A 22442-nucleotide genomic window follows, 5' to 3' on the forward strand; every position below is an offset into this window, starting at 1 on the left:
AAATTCATTGTGGGAAGGGACTATGTCTGTTATACTGTTGTGTCGCACTCTCCCAAACTCTTGGTATAGTAAGCCATCAATAAATACGATTGATTGATTGATGAGGACAGATGTGTGGGGGAACATTGTGAACCTTGAAACTCATCTGTATGATGATGGATTCCCCATCTACACGCCCATCCCTATCTTAAGCCTTTAATTTTCCCCTCAAGTGACTCAGTCTGGACCACACTAGAGTGGAGAAGTCAAGTGGACATGGTGATTGCCCTCAAGGTATTCACCCAGAGTCTTCGGGATTTATCTAGGTCACGGACCCTCCAAACACTCCCGAGCAAGGGCAAACTGAATCCTGGACCAGGGTAAGGAGAAGCAAGTTCGAATCCACTCGGTGCCACTCTCTGGTTTGGGCCCTGAGTTGATTCGCTCAGTCTTTGGTTCCCTATCTGAGAAATGGGCATAAGTGGGTGTGGAGTTTTTCCTCTCTCACTGACCCAGGTTTCTAATGACCCTTGCCATCCTCCTCCCTAGCCTTTGGGGATCCTTCCTTTCCCTTTCTTGGGAGCAGGCCCCCAATCAATCAATCAATCATTTGCATTTTACTGAGTGCTTACTAGTGCAGAGCATTGTACTAATACCTGGGAGAGTATAATTTAACAGAGTTGGTATAAACATGTTCCCTGCTCTTCAGGAGTTTATAGTCTAGAGGAATGTATTCCCCAAGCGAACAACTTGGGCTGAGGGAGAATAGAAGGAAGAAAAAGAAATAGAGAAACACCAAACTTCAACCATATAGGGTGGCGTGGGGAGGGATATTTTAATTGAAAATTGTCAACAAGCTAGTAGAATATAGATTGTTTCCCATCACCCAAGGATTCTCTACTACCAGTGTTGATGGTGCAGCTGGAGGAACTCTACCTAAGCTAGTTTCTCATCGCCCCGTGGAAAAAGTATGGGACTGGGAGGCAGGAGACGCGAATTCTGGTCCCAACACTGGCCTGCTGGGTGTCCTTGAGCAAGTCAATTTTCCTCTCTGGACCTCAGTTTCCTCTGTTGTTAAATAGAAAAACTTACTCTCCCTCCCTCTTAGACTGTGGGCCCTGATGGGGATGAGGATGATGTCTAATCTGGTTGTCTTCTAACTACTCTAGTCCTCAGCATAGTGCTTGGCACTTAATCAGTACTGTAACTAACTGTAGCAGGGGAGGGGGGAGGAAGGGTAAGGAAGGTGTTGTTCTCAGGGAATCAGAGAGGAGGGGGAATCTAGGGACAGGGAATTCTGAGAGGAATTCCTCATGAGGATGGGAGGTATCGGAGGTATCTGGGACACTCCCTCCCTGCCAAAGGTTCTAGGCTATGTTGGAGGACCCTGAGTCTCAGAATGGGGTATTTCTGAGCAAACCCCCCCACTTTCCAGAAGCAGCTTGGTGGACCCCCTGAGGGATCCGAGGGCCCAGCCATCCTCAGCCCCCCTATTCGTGGGAGGCACGGTGAGCCAGCTCCTTGATCTTATCCATGATCGTCCCCGCTTGGTTCTGGACGTTCATTTTTGCCATGAGCACCAGATCGTCAAAATCTTCCTTGCTGTAGTTGGAAAGGCAGAACGTGGGATATCTCTTCCTCCATTGCTCTACCATATCTGGGATTCAATCAGAGACAGACCCATGGCCACAGACCGACAGACAGCAATGGACAGAAAGCCCCCCCAACAAAGAGAGACAAATCCACCGCCACGGACAGGCAGGCAGACACATAACCAGGGAGAGACATGCAGCCATGAAAGGACATAAAGCCATGGACGGACGGTACCATCACAGTGGACAGAGAGACAGACGCCCCCCCACCATAGACAGACACAGAACCACAGACAGATAAGCACACAGCGACACAGAGACACACAGCCACGGGCAGACACCCAGCCACAGACAGACAGCCCCATCACCACAGACAGATAAACACACAGCCACAGACAGAAGCCCCACCACCACAGAAAAACACAGAGCCACAAACAGAAACATAGCCACAGATGGACACACAACCATGGACGAACAGCACCAGCACAGGCAGACAGGCCGTCAAGGACAGACAGCCCCATCAATGGGCAGATAGATGAACCCACCACCACATTGATACACACCATGGACAGACACAGCCATAGGCAGACAAGCAAGACCCACAACTACGAAATGATAGATCCACATTCACAGCCTTAGACAGACAGAAAAACAGACAAAAATGAAAAAAAGGCCCAGGACAAACCTCATGGCCTCTAAACTAAGGCTCCATTGACACTGGGTGGCAAGGAGCCCACACACACTGTGTCCCTGACCCTCCGGGCCCTCGCTCCAATTCCTGCTTGTCTGTCTTCCCAACACAATGTAAGGTCCTTGAGGGCAGGACACTAGTGTTTGGCTTCTGTGAAAACTTCCAAGCACATAGCATAGTGTCTATCAATCAAGAGTATTGATTGAGTACTGTACTAAGCATATGGGAGGGTACAGTAGAATAGGTAGGCACTATCCCCCCTTACAAGTCAATGGAGGAGACAGATGCTGAAATAAATTTCAAATAGGGGAAGTGGCAGAATTAATGGATATGTACATAAGTGCTTTGGGGGTGGGGTGAGTATCACAGTGCTTAAGGGATATAGGCCCATGTGCATAGGTGATGGAGAAGGGAGAGCAAATTGGGTGGGGAGATGAGAGGTTAGTCAGGGAGGGCCTCTTGGAGGAGATGTAATTGTAGGAGGCCTTTGAAGATGGAGAGAGTGGTGGACTGTTGTAGATGAGGGGAAAGGGAGCTCCAGCCAGAGGGAGGATGTGGGCAAGGAGTCACAGGTGAGAAAGACAAGATTCAGGCACAGTGAGTAAGATGGGTGTTTGAGGAACAAAGTGTGAGAGCTGCACTGTAGTGGGAGAGGAGCAAGGTAAAGCCAGAGGGAGAGATCTGAGGGGCTCAGCCAATACCTGCCCTCCGATCTCCCCTTCTCCCAATCCCCTAGCCCCCCAGTCCCCTTCTCCCCCAGGCTCCTACCTCCGCTTCCTCATCCCCATTGTCTCCCACACCCAAATCTCCGACCCCTCCCTAGTCTCATACCCTCCAGTCTTCCCATACAATCTCTGACCCCTTCAGTTTCCCACCCCCTAGTCTCACACCCTTCAGTCTCCCTCCTTCCCCCTCAAAACTGTCTTCCCCCCAATCTCCCACCCCCATTTCCCCAGCCCACCTGCTCCACCTCCACAGTTTTTGCTGTTGAAAAGCGGGAAATGCATGATGACCGGGACCTCGGCCCCTGCTCCGTCCTCGAAGACATAGCAGTCGGAAGGCGCCTTGGTGTCTTTGTTGAGCTTTTCCTTGTCCACGGTGGGGAAGGGGATGCCGTTGGCTTCGCAGTAGTCTGAGGTGACCTTGATGGTCTGCGGGGAGGCCGGGGGGACCCGCTTACCCATCAGCCTCCAAGAGGCAACGGGGAGTTTGCCACGATGGCCCCTACGGCACCATTTTGAGGTGGACATGTGGTACATAATTGTGATACCAATTAAGCCCTTCCTAAGCACCATACACTGGGGTAGAGTCAAGATAACCAGGTCTGGCACAGTCCCTGTCCCACATAGGACTCACGGTCTAAGGAGGGCAAAGAACAGATAATAATAATTATAATAATGATGGTATTTGTTAAGCAGTTACTATGTGCCAAGCACTGGTTTAAGCACCGATATTTAATGACCATTTTACAGATGAGGAAACAGAGGCACAGAGAAGTTAAGTGACTTGCTTAAGGACACATAGCAGGCAAGTGGCTAAATCGGGAGTAGAGGATTAGAACCTATGTGCCCTGACTTGCAAGCTTATGTTCTTTCAACTAGGTCACGCTGTTTCCTTGACCTATAGACATAGTGTCTCCATCTTAAGGGAAATATAGCAACATTTAAGGTGCCCCATAAATAAACTGGCGGGGTTGGGGGAGGAGAGGGAAGAGGAGAGGTCTCTGGGACTCAGTGACAGCCCAGCAGGGCAACCACAGCGGATGGGGAACAGCCACAGCTTGAGTCCAGCCCTAAAATACCCCAGGAGTCTCATTCATTCATTCATTTAATTGTATTTATTGAGCACTTACTCTGTGCAAAGCTCTGTACTAATCGTTTGGGAGAGGACAATATAATAACAGACACATTCCTGCCCACAATGAGCTCACAGTCTAGATGGGGAGACAGACATTAATATAAATGATAAGTTACATATACATATTGAAATATACATAGTCTTCTCCCAAACCTCCTTCCCATGGAAAGCTATGCATGGGACTGGGGGAATCAGTGTTTTTTCTCTTGGTATTTGTTAACAAGAGAATTTGTTACCATTTGTTGGTCATGGGTTCCCAGCTCTGCCACTTATCAGCTGTGTGACTTTGGGCAAGTCATTTAACTTCACTATGCCTCAATTACCTCATCTGTAAAATGGGGATTAAGACTGTGAGCCCCACATGGGATAACCCGATCGTCTTGTATCCCCCCCAGAGCTTAGAACAGGGATTTGCACATAGTAAGCGCTTAACAAATGCCATTATCATTATTATTATTATTATTAAGCAGTTACTATGTGTCAAACACTGGGGTAGGAACATGTTAATTAGTTTAGACACAGACACCGTCCCACTTGGAGCTCACAGTCTAAGTAGGAGGAAGAACAGGCATTTAACCTCCATTATACAGCTGAGGAAGCTGAGGTACAGAGAGGTGAAGTGACTTGGCCAAAGCCACACAGCAAGCCAGAATCAGCAGAGCCAGAAATAGAAGTCAGGTCCTCCAACTCCTAGGCCCAATCTCTTTCCACTAGGCCATGATGCTTCTCTGCTTCCTGGTCCGCTCAGAGGGCGGTGCCACCTCCCGCCCATGCAGCCCAGTGCCTGCCCCTCCCCTCCCCTTGTCTGGGATGGGCCCCTTCCCCAGTACCTCCAAAGGATCCCCAGCACTGAAGTCAAAGGACAGGATCAGATCCACGTGCCTGGCGGGGTGGAGGGCCAATGGGTATGCGCTGTTTATGGCCAGGCCGGCGTCCACCAGGCGGAAGACTTCGTGCTCGGTCACCTCTGAATTGTTTATACCTTCTGAGGACCACCAGATGGGACCCGATGAGTGCCGGTCTCCGTCCTAGCTGCCCTTACCTCCCCTCCACCCATCCCAGGGACTTTGGTCTGGGGAGCAAAGGGCCGAGGGATGGGGGAAGGGTGGGACAGATTGGGTGGTCACTTGCGACTCCCCTCTGCCCTGGGCAAGGGCACCACTCATAGACCATCACTCTCCCTCCCCCGCCACCAACTGCTGGTTTAGCAACGGTCCTTTAGCCCGGTGAGGTGGGGAGGAGGGAGGTAGGGGAAATCAGCAAGTGCTCATCACTTCCTTCAGTCCCAGGACAGGGACTAGGTGGACAGAGCAGCCTCCAACCCATGGAAAGAAGTTGACCTGACCCTCTACACTGAGCGATGGACCCCACCTAGGACCCCTGGCCATATCCCCTATTCTCCAGTCCTTCCTAAAGGAGGGAAGTCCTCAGCTCCCACACACCACTCCCCCTCACTCCACCACACTCGGCCTCACGTCCACCCAGCTGCCTGCTGAGGGGCCTTACCCTGGGTCCCACTGATGGGGCAGCAACCCTGGCAGGCCCTCAGAGCCCCCCGCACTGGCCAGGAAGGGACTGGAGCTGGAGACGGAGGCGAGGCCCCCGCACACGCAATCTTATTTCCTCCTCTGGCTCTAGGCTCTTCCCCAAGGATGCTGACCCCCACAGGAAGCGCCTTACCCAACTTATACAGGAAGTTGTTGTTGGTTCCCCAGTTCCATAAGAGAAGGCACAGAAAGGTTTTCTTCAGGAAGATGAAGAAGGAGCTTCCACTTTCTAGAGAAAGGATGGAGAAGGCAAAGAGTGATATCAGCTCTGCTGAGCTTGTGTGTGGGTCCTTTCTCTGGTTTAAGGCAGTCAAAATGACAACTGTTTCTCCTCCACTGCACAACACAGCATAGCCAGATCTGTCAGCAGGGCTGGGGTTGGGGAACCCTGTGATTGTATCATCAGTCTGTCAATCAGCGATATTGACTGAGTGTGGAGCACTGTAACAAATGCTTGGAAGAGTGCTGGATGGACTCTCTCCTTGGGACTCAGTTCTGAATCTGGTAGGACCAAGAACTTGCAAAGAGGAATTGATCCCAGGGACAGTGGCTTGTATAACGCCATTAGGACTCTCGTCCCTGCCTGTCGGGTTTCCAATCTGGCTGTCCTGTGTCTACTCCGGTGCTTAGCATAACGCTTCGCGTGTAGTAAGTGCTTCATAAATGCCCCAATTGTTATTACTATTATTGTTGGCTCATAGAATGCAGTGAGCAAGTAAATGGACATGAGGGCAGGGCATCATGATGCGCAGAAAAGGAATTTTTACTGGCAGGGTCTGCTGGCGGCCAAATTAGCCACAATATAGTGCCTGCTTTGTGCCAGAACACCATCACCACACCTTAGGTGATTGCTGTGGTAACTTCAGTGGTCTTTGCCACTCACATTAGCCAGTTATTTTCAGGATTTCTGCTGGGCCCGTCCACCTTGCAGAAAGCCCTAGGGATTTCTTTGGTCAGAATCCTCCACCACTGATGGCAGAGCCCCAGCAGGCAGGGCCGGGGCTAAAACCCTGGTGGCCAGTGTCCCAGAGCATTGCTCCTTCCACCGGACCAAAGGCAGGGCAGGAAGCAGTACCAGAAAGAAACAGCTGAACAAATAACTGCTTGAACAGGCAAAAGTATGCCTACATCTTCAACTTTTACATGCATATGTATATTCAATTGCTTATGAGACTATTCTCCTGTATTCTAATATTGCATCCTGGAATATTCAGTCTATTCCCTATCTGATTCTCATTCCTCCTGTTCCCACTATTTGATAGCAATGTTGTCTGTCTTATCAAAGAGTAAGTTCCTTATGTTGTTTGTTTTTTCACGGTATTTGTTAAGCACTTACCACCTATCAGGCACTGTACTAAGGAGTGGGGTAGATAAAAGGTAATCAGGTTGGACTCAGTCCTAATCCCACCTGGAGCTCACAGTCTTAATCTCCATTTTATAGGCGAGGTAATTGAGCACAGAGGAGTTAAGTGACTTGCCCAAGGTCACACAGCAGAGAAATGGCAAAGCCAGGATTAAAACCCAGGGCCTCTGAATCCCAGGCCTGTGCTTTTCCACTGAGCCATACTGCTTCTTTTGTGGGCAGGGATCGTGGATTCTACTTCTGTAATATTCCCCCAAGTGCTCAATACAGTGCTCGGCACATAGCCGAATCTCAATAAATACCATACCTCCTATTTCTACCACAGAGAGCAGAGCATATTAAGTTGAGTTTGATTTTTGAACTTGTTAGTGATCGTCTTTATTTTCATCTGGGGCCATTTCTGCCCTGTTCCCCCTCCCCAACCCCACAAAAAAGAAACTTGGGGTCGCATGGTTTCAAACCACTGTTCTTGGGTGTCCAGTCATCCATAGTCCAGACATCTCTGAGGTCAGATCTACAGGGAAAGGAGGCAAAAAGGACTTACTTATTTTCTTGAGGAGCAGCTCAAAGACCTTCTCCACCACCTTAGAGAGATATGTCTCCTTGTTCTCCGAGGAGGAGCTGTTCCAACCATGGAGTGACATCTCAGTTGTTATCCTGGTCTCCTTAAAAGTTGATGAAGCTGCCCCAGAGTCAAAGACCACTTTTAGCCCTCTGGACCCCCTCTGGGGAGGGGGCTGGGGCAATGGAGAAGGGGGTAGAAGGGGTCTGGAGGTCTGCTATTCCCAGAGTCTGCAGGGGGTGAGGGTGGAGGTCGAGACAGGTTTGGATAACTAAGAAAAGAGGCAGGAACTGAGGATGTGGGACCCCAGAAAGACCAGCAGAGTTCCATGGCCAAGCCAGGCTGTTCTATTAGAGTGGAAGTTCCTAGTAGGCAAGCTCCCTGTCTTGGCTTTATCTTGTGTCTCCCAAGTGCTTAGTACAGTACACTGGAATCAATCAATCAACAGCATTTATTGAGCGCTTACTATGGGCAGAGCACTCTACGAAGCACTTGGGAGAGTACAACACAGTAGAGTTGGTAAGTCAACGATCTCTGTCTTTAAGGAGTTTACAATCTGGTGGGAGTGACCGACATTGGAACATATTATAGATAGGGATATGGCAGAATATAAGGATATGGACGTAAGTGCTGTGGGACTGGGGTGGGCTCAATAGATATTACCACTTCTACTATTACTTCTAGTGAGAAGCAGCGTGGCTCAGTAGAAAGAGCCTGGGCCTGGAAGTCAGAGGACATGGGTTCTAATCCCAGTTCTGCCACTTCTCAGCCGTGTGACTTTGGCCAGGTCACTTAACTTCTCTGTGCCTCGGTTACCTCATCTGTAGAATGGGGATTAAGACTGTGAGCCCCACGTGGGACAACCTGATTACCTTGTATCAACCCCAGCGCTTAGAACAGGGCTTTGCACATAGTAAGCGCTTAACAAATATCATCATCATTATTATTATCATCACTATTAGGGTCAACAGTTAGGGCCGCTCCCCTCCTCACCTCAGAGACCCTATCACTAGAACCAACCCAGTCCTTGGAAGTGCCAGTGGGGGAGGTGGTGAACTAGTGAAGGGGGTAGACTTTAAAGATGGAGGAGAAGGAAGCAAAGGAGGGGGAGAAGGAAAAGGAGGAGGAGGAGGAGGGGGAGAGATAGGTATCCTTCCTTTTACCGACTCTGTTATAATATACCCTCCCAAGTGCTTAGTACAGTGCTCTGCACACAGTAAGCACTCAATAAATATGATTGATTGATTGCTTTTACAAGTCAGGCTGTCTCCCAGGTCCTTCAGGTGATGGAGGAAGTCTTTTTCTTCCAGGTGGGCAATTACCAGGTTGAGCAAGATCTGGAGAATGTTTTCACAGTTTTCACCTGCAGTGAAAGACCAAGGCGACTCATGGAATTGGAGAGAATGAAAGGATCATATGAAAATGGAGTAGAGTGAGATTGCAGCAGGGGCAGGCAGACGCCCCACAGTTTAGTGCTATTCCGACAGGTGACCAACATAGGGAGCAGAGTGCCATCCTGGCGATGTGCCTGGAAAAACAAACCTGGGATTCTGCAGGTGAAGGGAAGCTAAGGAGAGAAAGAGGCATAAGAGATCTTAAGGGCTGGACATTTTATTTCTATTTTTATCTCTGGTTATCTTCTAGAGGGTTTAGAGTTGGAACGCACTACAGGTAGGGCATCTATTGATTTACACGGGTTTACACCATGTCACATAGGTAACACCAGACACGTGACATAATGCAATGATGTCCTGTATGCCATCTTGTGGAGGGCCATGGAGGGCACTTAGATAGGTTGCCCAAACCTAGGACTCTTATCTTGGGGCCCCTGAACCCCCTCCCCATTCGGTCCAGAGCTTCTACATTTCCCTCCCAGGTCTCCGAGGACACGGGCGCTGCTTCTGAGTTATGGGATTTGGCCCTAATAGCTAAGTAATAATTAGTAGAGAGAGGATACCAAACAGAAAGGTATCCAGTGCCAGAGAGGGTAAGACCTGTTGGAAATTGTCCTCTCGAGGAAAACTGGACATATGGCCACCCTAGGGGCAGAGAAAACAAGGAAAATAAGGGAAAACAAGGCAAATTCCAGGGCAGTTGAGATATGTGGTCAAAACCTGGTGGCCTTCATGTAGCTCACACTGTTCTGAGAGGGATAGGGGTTTCATGCAGGAGTATTTTGGGGCGTCTTGCCAATCCCCAGAAGCCAAGTGGCATCGCTGGAATCAGACTGGCTCCACAAAGCCATGAGGATTCCTTGTGGTCTTACCTTCTGATTTCGATCCAAACGCCTTGTCACATATATCTTTGAACAGGTTCTTGATCGCATCTGCAAAGAGGAAGAGAGCTCTGTCGGCTGCCAGGGAAGGTGAGGCCCTGGAAGGTCTCATGAGAAGCAGCGTGGCTCAGTGGAAAGAGCCCGGGCTTGGGAGTCAGGGGTCATGGGCTCGAATCCCGGCTCTTCCACTTGTCAGCTGTATGACTGTGGGCAAGTCACTTCACTTCTCTGTGCCTCAGTTCCCTCATCTGTAAAATGGGGATGAAGACTGTGAGCCTCACGTGGGACAACATCATTCCCCTGTATCTACCCAGCGCTTAGAAGAGTGCTCTGCACATAGTAAATGCTTAACAAATACCAACATTATTATTATGAAGAGGAAATAAAATATCCTCACTAACGGAGCCAGTCAGGAAGCTCTTGGCCCTCAGGGCTCCCCTCCAGGGACTGCGGCTCCACCCCGGCCTCTCCGATTAGGGAATGTCTCAGTTTGAATCCCCTTGCTGTGGGGTAACTGCCTGGCCTTCCTTGTCACATAACCCTGAGGGAGCGGGAAATGGTAGGAACTACGCTCAGATCGGTGACTTCCACTGGGAAAGCAATCCAAGTCTTCCAGGGACCTCATGAATTGAAAAGAAGCGAAGCAATCAATCCATCAGTGGTATTTATTGGGTGTTTACTGTGGGCAGAGCACTGTACTAAAGCAGAATGATCTAGTCGACTTTCACCTCTGGGAGTTGAGAGACTTAGCTTCATCCCTGGCCTGCTGTATGACTTTGGGTTAATCACTTAACTTTTCCAGGCCTCAGTTTCTTCTTCTCTAAAATGGGGAGCCCTATAAGGGGAAGGGACTGGGTCTGAGCTCATTTTTGTCTACATACCTAGTGTTTAGCACAGTGCTTGGCACTTAGGGCACACTGAATAAATATCATGACTAGGAAAATTAAGGGCAAGGTAGACCAGAATAAACTTTCAATTTGGAGAATGTCTGCATTTGTGAAACTGAGAGGTGGAAAGTGGGTAACAGAGCATCTTTTTCACAGCACCCCTCCAAGCATGTGGGGTTCATGCAAGAAACCATTTCGAAGCAGAGCTGGCCTGAACCTGCCCGAGGACAGTCATTTTCGAAATCAAGTCAGGGGAGGCTGGTTGCCTGAACCTTTAGCACCTCTAGACTATGAGCTTGTCCCTAGACTGTAAGGTCGTTGTGGGCAGGGAATGTTTATTAATCTATTGGACTCTCCCAGGCACTTAGTACAGTGCTTTGCACCCAATAAGGGCTCAATAAATATGAATGAATGAATTCCTTCAGGTTGAGCCGACGGGTGTGGTTTTCCGGTCAGCTCCTGAATGGCGGCACAGGGAAGACCTTCGGTCCAAAGGGATTGAGCAGTTTGCACACATGGTAGGGAAGAGGGGTCCATGAGTTCAAAGACTGTGCTGCCAGCAGCAAGAGCCTATCAACAGGAGTGAGGGTCACATTGAGATCTCCGATACGCCGGGTGACTTTTCTGGCCCTCTGCCAGGGTAAGCAATGATTTGGAGGGGAAAGTTTCTCCTGTCTCCAGCTGGACGTAGGCTAGAGTGGCTTTTTTAGGAGTTGGGGTTCTTTTAGTAAGAGTTTATTATGTGCCAGGCACTGTACTAAGCACTGAGGTAGAAATGATTAGCTTTTAGACTGCCCATGTTCCATTTAGGGCTTACAGTATTAATCCCCATTTTACATATGAGGGAACTGAGGCACAGAGAAGTCAAGCGACTTGCCATAGATAACAAGGCAAACAACCCAGGTTAAAACCCAGGTCCTCTGACTCTCAGGACTGTGCTATTTCCACTAGGCCACTCTGCTTCTCCTGCACACACCCAATTCATGGGTGTGGCACCACGGGTTGAGCCGGAATGGCCTGGCCTTGATTCCCCCTCTGCCAGCTAGGAGTGTCTAAGTCATCAAAGGTGGGGGCGAAGAGTCAGAGTTGAGAGGTGGGGAGTTTTTAAGATCTGAGGGCTTAGTTCCTTCTGGGACCCCCAGGAAGAACACCCCTCCCCGGGGGCAGCACTCCCTCCCTCCTGACAGCCCCCCCGTGTACCTGTGATGATTTTCAATATGGTCTGGAAGTCCCCAAGAGCACTGCTCCAGAGGCCTAGGAAGAACGGGAAAAAGGGCATTAAGGAATGAGGAGCGGACTGGACAGGTCGGTTGGCCAGAGCTCGGCCTCCCTTCAGGGTGACCATCTGGGGATCTCAGAACACTTTATTGAACGCAGTTCATTCATTTTCACACCTTCCCCAAGAGAAAGGCAGAGATTTCCAGCGCTCAGCTGGGAATAATTACAGCTCTCCAACCCCGCTCCCAGGAGTCCTCGGTGTTTTAGTCCAAATTGAACGCCAATCAGTAATACTAGTTCGAAGGTATTAAAATAACTCGCCTGAGGAAGCTGGGGGAGGGGAGGGAGAAGGGAAGCAGAGGAAGCCGCCACCCTCCACTGCCATGGCCACCTGAGGACCCCATCCCCCTTCTACCTCTCAGGTAGGACAGTTCCCGCTCAGGATTCCTTGACTCCAACTTTCCGGCCTTAAACTTGCTGCCGAAGTGGCTGGCTGTGACGTAGGAGCCGAAGGCGGGGAATCCGGCCGTGTGCAGGGTGAACTCGAACCAGGTCTCTGGGGGGGGAAGGGAATTCCACATGAGCGTCAGCACGACGGACCTCCGGCACCCATCCAGAGCAGCAGGGGCAGAGGCCAGTAGGACGGCCATTCACTGTAACTGCCCCGAGGTCTGGGTCAATGTGAGTCTGGCCAAATAGGCTCATCTAATCAGAGATTCTCTGGGGGACACTGGTCAGGATTTGGGGGTCCCAGGGGCTACTTCTAGACTCATGGGCCCTGAACCCAGCCACCTGGGAGCTGTCCTTCCAGTCCAGGATCCTCAGCTCTGGAGGTGACCTGATCTGTCTGGGACCCAGAGTCGGCCACAGGTGGCCTCCTGTGGGGGACAAATCGTGCCTATAGTTTTAGGCCCGCTTGAGCAATGCCTTGACCCCCGGAAGCTAAACTTCCTGTGGCGAGGCACGGTCAGCTCTCTGACCAGGCCCTGCCGGCTTGGGGTGGACGGGGCAGAACTCATCAGGATCACAGCTCCGCTCAGGCCTCCTCTTCGCAAGCTGCCTACGGCTACAGTGTGCCCTGGGGGGAGGGGGAGTCAGGGCTGAACCCTTAGCCTTAAACAGAGGAAGAGTCCGGATCGCCAGAACTGCTTCGGCCCTGGGCAATCAGCCTCCCTCTTTGGAGCCGGACACTCCTCGCCCACTGCTGTGCTCCCTGGAGGACCTGTCCTCAGCCACGTGGCCCCGATCCTGGCCTCAAGGCCCCACTCATTGGAGTTGTTTCTCCAAAAGACACTGGAGTGTCCGGGCCCTGCCCCTGCTCTTTAACTGTGGGAGGTCCCTCAAGGTTCAATTCTGGGTCCCCTTCTATTCTCATCTACACCCACTTCCTTGGAGAACTCATTCCATCCCATGGCTTCAACTACAACTTCTATACAGATGACAACCTAATCTACTCCAGCCCTGCTCTCTCTCTCCCTCTCTCCAGACTCACATCTCCTCCTGCCTTCAAGATATCTCTATTTGGATGTCCTCTCATCACCTCAAACTTAACATGTCCAAAAGAGCTCCTTATCTTCTATCCAAACCCTGTCTTCTGCCTGATTAATCCATCACTGTGGATGGCACCATCATCCTTCCTGTCTCACAAGCCCATAAACTTGGCGTTATCTTTGACCCCTCTCTCTCATTCAACACATACATTTAATCCGTCACCAAATCCTGTCGGTCCCACCTTCACGACATCAATAAAATCCCCCCTTTCCTCTCCACCCATACTGCTATCATGTTAATACAATTACTCATCCTAACCCGCCTGGATTACTGCAACAGCCTCTTTACTAACCTCCCAGCCTCCTGTCTCTCTCCCCACTCCAGGCCATACTTTACTCTGCTTCCCGGCTCATTTTTCTATAAAAACTTTCTGGACACATCACCCCACTTCTCAAAAAACCTCCAGTCGTTGCCCATCCGCCTCTGTATCAAACAAAAACTCCTTCCCATTGACTTTAAAGCAGTCTATCACCTTGCCCCCTCCTACTTCACCTCACTTCTCTCTTTCTACAACCCAACCTGCATACTTTGCTCCTCTGGTGCTAACCTTCTCACTATGCCTCAATTTCATCTGTCTCGCCGCCCACCCCTAGCCTACATCCTGCCTCTGGCCTGGAAGGCGCTCCCTCCTCTAATCCGACAGACAACCACTCGACCCTCCCTTCAAAGACTTATTGAAGGCACATCTCCTGTAAGAGGCCTTCCCAGTCTAAGCTTCACTTTTCCTTACCTCCCACTCCCTTCAGCGTGCCCTAACTTGCTCCCTTTGCTCTTCCCCCACAAAGCACTTATGTACATAGCTGTAATTTTATTTATTTGTGTTGTTTTCTGTCTCCCCAGCTCTAGACTATGAGTTTGCTGTGGGCAGGGAATGTCACTATTTATCATTGTATTATACTTTCTCAAGCGCTTAGTACAGTGCTTTGCACACAGGAAGCGCTCAATAAGTACGACTATATGAATGAACGAATGAACACATGACCTCGCCCCTCGGAGCTGGGCTTCTGGAGGAGACAGAGGAGTGCCGAGCCCCGATCTCGGTCATGTGGCCCCGCCCTTTGGAATGAAACATTCCCCCCCAGGGAAAATGTGGATGTCTCCAACCCCTTCCACTCTGCCCTGTTCCTTAGATGCCCCCAGAGGTTCTTCTGGGTGGAAATATACAAGGTCTCCCATCTCAGCCCCTTCCCCAGCCCTAGTCAGGTAAGGGGGTCCCTCAGCTCCCTCACCCTGGGGCAATTTCTTCTTCCATTGCTTCAGGCAGTCTTTATCCACTGCGGAGAAGATGGGGTATGGCACCACCCCCTTCTCGGAATGTTCTTTGATGCTGGTCAGGGGCTCATCTTGCAACTGGAGGTGCCGGGTAGAGGTGGTAGAAAGCAGAAAGGTAACAGTGATGCCCGGGGGGGTGGGGTTAGCAGGATCAGGAAATTTCTGGGTTCTCATTGTGAGAACATGGCAAAGCAACCTCTGGCCAGGGTACAAGCTTCCTGGCCCAACCTGACCAGCCCCAGCCCCTCTCCACCTTCAGAGATCCAGGAATCTGGGATCGGTCTCCAAGAGGAAATGGACAGGGAAAGGAAACAGTCATGGCTTCTCCCCTTGAGGATCTTTTGTCCCAAGGATGTTTGGGGATTTGTCCAAAGGGGCCCCCCAGAGACTCTGGCCACCTTGCCCCAGTGATATCCCTGTACCATGCCACCTCTCTGCAGTGTCATTGCCAGGAGCTTCCCCAGCTGCTGGGAAGGGGGCACCCGGCATCATATTCCCCACCCCTCCTCAAAGCAGCCCTGAAGGTACTCACCTTCCTGGTCTGCTCATACGCCACGAAGTAGGCCCAGAAATCAGTCAGAGAATAGTCCTCCAACTTTGCGGCCTCTTTGGCCTTCTCCAGGGCAAATCGGCGGTCCCAGGAACCCTCTGTGAGCCGCTGTCGCATCTCAGCCTCTGCCTCCTCCAGCTTTTTGGACCAATCTCCCCAGGCGTAGAGGGAGGACATGCACCTCGGGGGCACAGAGAGGGCCGTGGGCCTCCAGCCCACCCAGGGGATGGAGACGAAGGAGGAGGAGAAGGAGTTGGGGAACCCTGGACTCGGCCGGAGGAATACTTACCAGGTGGAGCCTGAGACACCGGAGAGGTACATGACGGAGTCTAGCAGGTCATGCTGGGCGAGTGCAGTCAGGGTGGCCTGGCAGGCGATGGAGGCCCGCGTGCCCCCACCGGAGCCCAGGACCATGATGGTTGGGACCTTGGCCTGAAGGGAGGAGGGGAAAGGGGAAGTGACCAAGAGGGGAGTGCAGGGGTGGTGAGCCTAAAGCCAGGGCAGGAGATGTGCTCCAGGTCATAGAATGAGTGCCACAAAAGAGGGAGGGAAAATCAGTCGATGGTATTTATTGAGCATTTGCTATGTGCAGAGCACTGCACTAAGCCCTTAGGATGGTACAAGCAATAGAGCTGGTAGACCCGTTCTCTACCCACAAGGTGTTAAAAGTCAAGCGGGGGAGACAGACCATAAAATCAATTGCAGATATGTACGTTAGTGCTGTGGGGCTGAGGGTAGGGAGAATATCAGAAGCTTAAAGGGGTCAGATCCAGTGCACATGCAACACAGAAGGGAGGAGGAGGAGGGAAAATGAGGGGTTAGTCAAGGAAGACCTCTTGAAGGAGGTGGAATTTTAGTAAGAAGGTGGGGAGAGTGGTCTCCCCCTGGGCGGTGGGGTCTGTCATGTGTGCACTCAATAAACATGGCTGCTGCTAATATTACAACTACTATACTACTACTGGATTTTTCCTGGGCGTTTTTCAAGGAGCATCTTTCTAAAGGACTGGCAGATGTCAAGCACATCCCTGGGGATTCCAGATTCACCTTTAAGTGGGCTAAATGACCCGTTCCTAGGGTCCGTATGTTGGTCGTTTGAGAACAAGCAGCCATCAAAGGGAACCATGGAGAAAAAGGAGTTAAGTAACTGGGTGGCATGGTGGGAGGATAGCAGGCCAGGAAGGGGCAGGAAATTCCCCCAGTGCCAGGGTTGGGCAAGCCCAACTGCCTACCCATCCTGGCCAGCTCCCCCTACCTCTTTGAAGGCAGTGCCCTCCCCTTGGGCCCTGAAGCAGGAAGAGGCGGGGCAACATTTGGCCCCGGCCTGGCTCTGCTCCAGCTCCCTGCTCAGATGCCAGCCTGCATACCGGGTTGCAGCCCCACTTCTTCAGGTGTTCCTTGATCACCCCTTGGCGGTGACTGGTGGCTTTTTTCTCCTCCTCGGATATGCCCGTTAAATTCAGGATTTCTGGACTCCTAGGGGTTGGAGACAATCAGCTTGACAAGAAACTGGGACACTTGGAAAGCTCGTGGGGGTAGGGCAGACCCCCCCCCCATCTCCTGGGTGAGCCTGGTATGACTCCCTACCGGGAGGCAGGGGACTAGACCAGATCACCTCTCAGGGAGCACTCCAGCTCTGGGGGGCTGTGGGTCTCTGATGAGGGGAAGGAGCGAAGGGAAGGGGATCCTGATTGCGGGGCTTGTCCAGGGGCTCGGGCAGAACGCCACCCCGGGGACATTGCCCGCTTGGCTGGGGGCCTCCTCAGGTAGCCTACTGAGCTCCCCTACCGACAACCATGCCCCCACCCTCCCAGGGAGAGCCGGACCCCCCCATTCAGGCCAGGGCCAGGCCTCACTCTCACCCATCCCCACCTTGGACCCCTCATTACTTATTAACTTTGTCCATTTCCTCTGCAGTCAGCAGCGTGTTTCCTGCCAAAGGAGAGGGCCGTCAATCTTCCGTTCTGTCCCTGTGCTGGCAGCGCCTATCAATAATAATAATAATTATGGTATTTGTTAAGCGCTCACTATGTGCCAAGTACTGTTCTGACCCCTGGGATAGACACAAGGTAATCAGGTTGGTCACAGTCCCTGTCCCACATGGGACTCACAATCTTAATCCCCATTTTACAGATGAGGTAACTGAGGCCCAGAGAAGTGAAGTGACTTGCCCAAGGTCACACAGCAGACGTGTCAGAGCCAGGATTAGAACCTATGTCTTCTGACTCCCACGCCCGTGCTCTTTCCATTAGGCCACGCTGCTTTTCCTAATGTAATGCCAATCCTGGGGAGATGAGTGCATCTGTCCTCCTGACACACTTTCCTGGGATGAGACTTGGCTGGGCCTGAGCCTCCTCCCAAGAACTCCATCATCTCCAGCAGTTAACTGGGGGATCTGACCGCTTCTCCTATACCTGAGGGTCTGCAGGATCTCTGTGGCTGCCCTTTGGGAACCCCTGGGGGACTCAGGCTGACCCAGGCCCCCAGGACCACAGCCTCTCCTGGACCATAAGCCCACCACTCCTCCCCCTGGGTCCGAGGTCTCCTAGGGATGACCTGACTCCTGGGGGCTGTGCCAGTGAGTTCAATCTGGCCTCCACCCAAACCCACAGCTTCCCTGGCTGGTCCCTCGCCACTGCCCAACCTGCTCCCTGCACCCACAGATGCCACCTGCTGCCTCTGCCCTGCTCCCTCCCATGTTTCCTCGGGGTCACCTTGGGATGTTTCCCGATCTCCGGGAGGCTGCAGTTTTGTCTGCCAAACCTGGAACCGCCGGCAGGATGGAGGCTGAGTGACAGATGAGAAAAGGTTGGCTTCCCCCACCTCCTCATTCACCCCTCAAACCCCACTAAGCTATCACCACCCTCCTTCCCATCTCGGCCCTTTCTGCTGCCCACTCCCACCTAGATGCCCCATTCCCAACCCAGTGGACCCTACACTAGGGCTAGTGTCTCTTCCCTCCACTGTAGGGATCAACCGCCTGCCCTTTGTGAATTCCTATGAGGCCATCGCAGGGAAGGGGAAGACCCCCTCTTTCCACAACCCTAGGAGATCACCGGAGTGAGGGGTGACACCAGTGGAGTCAATGAACCGCGGGTCCCCAAGCTAAGCCCCGTGCCTCCTTACCTCTTAACCCGGTGCCCTGCTCTCACCCCCAAGCTGCCGTCCAAGCCCGACTCTGTAGTGGGAGAAATCACCTTGCTACCACTCCTGGTGAGGTGTAGGGTAGAGAGTCCAGTGACCGCACCTCGTTCCAACTCAGGCACCCTTAATCCCACTCCTTCCTGGCACAGAACAGTCCACGGGCCGGGCACGGGTCGCGTACCCGGCGGGGTTTTAAACCCATCCTTTCATTCGCATAATCCCGCCCCGGCTGACCCAATCAGTTTCCCTGGGCCCTTCCAAAGATGCTCCCACAGGAGCAAAACCTCATTAGTCCTCCGTGCTGGCTGTCGAGTTCCGGGGCTTCTCATTGGTGGTTGAGCTGAAGTTGGCATCTCTCGTTCTCCACTGGTCCCCGTTCATCAGTCTTAGTCCCTCCTCCAATGGTCAGTCATTCATTAAATTGTATTTATGGAACACGTGCTGTTTGCAAAGCACTGTATTAAGCGCTTGGGAGAGTACAATGTAACAACAGACACATTCCCTGCCCACAACGAGCTCAGTCTAGAGGTGGAGATACACATTAATATATATAAATCAGTAGCCCTCTGATCTCCGCTTTGTGGATCAATCAGCCACCTTAGAGCCATGTGGCCTGGCGCTGAGGAGCAGTGGGATCCCCCAAAATACCAAGGCATAGGAGAAACATAGGAGATACAATCCCAAACTCATAGGGCAGGGGTTAGAGGTTTCAGGCAGCGGCTTTAGGATCTGCACTCTGGGCTGGAACACACGCTGCGACGCCTTTGGTTTTTGTGGGGTGTGTGTGGGAAGGGAACGACGGAGCGACATTGAAGCCGGGGCCCGGGACTGGTAAGGGTTGGGCGGCACTGCATGCGGGCACCTGCCGAATCCCGCAGAGGTGCCCCGAAGCGGTGTCTGCGGCTCAAGCCCTCGGTGGGGTCACAGACAAAATAGGGAAGGGAAGGGTCGGTGTCAGCTGGTCGGAGCCCCCTTCTCTACCCTGCAGGGTCACCTTGGACCGCGGGGACAACCAGGAGGCATGAACCTTCCTCCTCACCCGGCGACAGAGCTCACCCAGACTGTAATTTGGAGTCAGGGAGGGGAAGGAAAAATGCAGAAAAACCACAGAGCCAGCAAAGGCTCTTTGGGCGGGGCTCGTTGTTGGAGACCGTATGGGGCTCCATCTCTCCGCCCCGGAGGCCAAGGGCAACACTCCCTTACCCTCACTCTATTTAATAAACCTTACCCCATAAATCCCCAAATCTGATACTAAGTGGTTCAAACAGATAAATTCCCTCCCCTGACTCCCAAAGGAAAAAAGCAACATATTCACAAAGGTCTGCATAGTTTCCACTTCTGCATACCCAATCCACAAAGTGAATGCATTGTAACCTCACTAGGTATTGCCAAGGGTTCCTTTTTTCAGTTGTGATACATGGGCAAACCAAGGTTCTCCTACAGCTCTTTTTAACTCATAAATCCCAGTGCCAAACTGACACATCACCATTTAGAGGCCTTCCCAAAGCAGGGTCAGAAATGCCCCTCTAACCGGTTTGGAGTACATTACCTTCTCTCCAGGCTGGAACTGCTACGATGACGCTGCCAGGGGTCGCCTTGGATTTCACAGGTCTCTGCCTCCTACGATTCCCGCTTTTCCAGTGCCATGGTCTGTTCTTGGAAAGTGCCTCCCTCTTTAGATCTGGTGAAGGTGAAGTCATCATTCTCCTCTGGCCATTCCCTGTCAAGTAGCACAAAAAGTCCAGTGCTTCCAGGGGCACTCCTGGAATCCACCGCCCTGGGGACTGCTCACGGTCCTCCTTTATCCCGGCCAATTATCCTCTTTCTTAATCTGGGAAGCAGCCACCTCAAGTATATCCTTCTCATTTCCATGGTACAGTATCACCAGTTGTCCTCCTGAACACACTGCAGCAAGGCGGGAGCTTTCTGCAAGGTGCCCCTTTCATTTCACACCAGACCGAATGGGTCTCCGGGGTGGATGAAACACTTTGTCCCCGATCACCCGAACACCTGACTTGGGTGTTCTCTGGGGGTTTGATCATTTTCCCAAATTGAGGATGGCTATGTCGGAGGGACGTCAGTCTTCCAAGATGTCTCTGACTCAAATGAAATCGTTCTCCTGGGCAGCTTGCATCACACCTGACTTTCTTGCCTTTATGGAACCAATTGCTTGCTAGGTAATCATTGACCGCCCCCTTTTTCCAGTGAGTGGGACCCCAAGGCTCAAAGGTCAGGTTTGCCCTAACAAGCATTCTTCTCGAGGAGATTAGGTGCTGGATTGGCTGGTCTATCATAGTGCATTCTGTCCCGTGGAGGAGCCCAGTGCTTTACTGAGAAGGTCGAAGTTCCTATGTCTGAGAAACAGTGTGGCTCAGTGGAAAGAGCCCGGGCTTGGGATTCAGAGGTCATGGGTTCAAATCCCGGCTCTGGCACTTGCCAGCTGTGTGACTGTGGGCAAGTCACTTAACTTCTCTGTGCCTCAGTGACCTCATCTGTAAAGTGGGGATTAACTGTGAGCCTCTCGTGGGACAACCTGATTACCCGGTATCTACCCCAGCACTTAGAACAGTGCTCTGCACATAGTAAGCGCTTAACAAATTCCAACATTATTACGTCAGCAGCCCCTTTAAAGAGACTGTGTTCCTGTTGCTCCAGGCTCTGTGTTTTGCCCAGCTAGAATAGTAAAGGCAGATCTAATATCAATTAGTAATTCACAATCCTGGAACAATATAACAATAAAAAGACACATACTCTGCCCACAACGAATTTACAATCTAGAGGAGGAAACAGACATCAGTATAAGTAAAGTTACAGATATGAACATAAGTGTTGTGGGGCTGGGAGGAGGGAATAAATGAAGGGAACAAGTCAGGGCAACACTTGTACTCTCCCAAGAGCTTAGTACAGTGCTCTGAACATAGTAAGTGCTCAATAAATATGATTGAATGAAAAAATGCTTGTACGGCGGCAGCTTCAGGAGACAATGTGGGATGCACTCTGAGCCTGGGGCACACGCCGCAATACCTTTCATTAATTCATTTAATCATATTTATTGAGCACTCACTGTGTGCTAAGCACTTTACTTAGTGCTTGGGAGAGTATACTATAACAACAAACAGACATGTTTCCTGCCCCCAACGAACTCACAGTCCAGAAGGGGAGACAGACAATAATATATATAAATAAATAAGCTACAGATATATATATATGTGCTGTGGGAATGGGAGGGAGGATGAATGAAGGGAGCAAGTCAGATCGACGCAGAAGGGAATGGAAGAGGAGAGGAGGGCTTAATAGGAAAGGCTTTTTGGAGGAGATGTGCCTTCTGTAAAGCTTTGAAGTGGGGGAGAGCAAATATATGTCTGACATGAAGAGGGAGGGAGTTCCAGGCCAGAAGAGGGAGGTGAGAGAAAAGTCGGTGGCGAGAAAGGCGTTATAGAGGTACAGTGAAAAAGTTAGCATCAGAGGAATGAAGTGTGTGGGCTGGGTCGTAGTAGGAGAGTAGTGAGGTGAGGTAGGAGGTGGCAAAGTGATTAAGTATTTTAAAGCCAAAGATGAGGAGTTTCTGTTTGATATGGTGTTGGATTGGCAACCAGTGGGGTTTCTTGAAGAGTGGGGAAACATAGTCTAAACCTTTCTGAAGGAAAATGAACCGGGCAGCAGAGTAGAGGATGGACTGGAGTGGGGAGAGAAGGGAGGTAGGGAGGTCAGCAAGGAGGCTGATACAATAACAAAGGAAGGATAGGATAAGTGCTTGCATTAATGTAGTAGCAGTTTGGATGGAGAGGAAGGGACAGATTTTGGCCATGTTGGGAAGGTAGAACTGACAGGTTTTAGTGATGGCTTGAATATGTGAGTTGAATGAAAGAAAGAATGCAAGGATAAAGCCAAGGTTACCGGCTTGTGAGAAAGGAAGGATGGTGGTGCCTTCAACAGTGATGGGAAAGTGAGCGGGAG

The 22442-nt window shown here is 51.3% G+C and overlaps 1 protein-coding gene across 1 annotated transcript; it reads right to left on the reverse strand.

Moving 5' to 3' along the window:
• Positions 1-795: 795 nt before the first annotated feature.
• LOC100085563 (cytosolic phospholipase A2 gamma-like) lies at positions 796-18918 on the reverse strand. The gene is made up of 16 exons (XM_029064663.2): positions 18539-18918; positions 18056-18128; positions 17231-17326; positions 16709-16817; positions 15634-15776; positions 15327-15525; positions 14752-14872; positions 12387-12527; positions 11954-12007; positions 9858-9917; positions 8847-8954; positions 7574-7711; positions 5800-5895; positions 4950-5104; positions 3224-3413; positions 796-1636 (listed from the first exon to the last, which is right to left on the reverse strand). The coding sequence occupies exons 3-16, from the start codon at positions 17245-17247 to the stop codon at positions 1470-1472; spliced, it is 1698 nt and encodes a 565-aa protein (XP_028920496.1). The 5' UTR covers positions 17248-17326; positions 18056-18128; positions 18539-18918; the 3' UTR covers positions 796-1469.
• Between the last annotated feature and the right edge of the window lie 3524 nt (positions 18919-22442).

This window comes from Ornithorhynchus anatinus, chromosome 5 (assembly GCF_004115215.2).
Source record: "Ornithorhynchus anatinus isolate Pmale09 chromosome 5, mOrnAna1.pri.v4, whole genome shotgun sequence".
NCBI lineage: Eukaryota > Metazoa > Chordata > Mammalia > Monotremata > Ornithorhynchidae > Ornithorhynchus > Ornithorhynchus anatinus.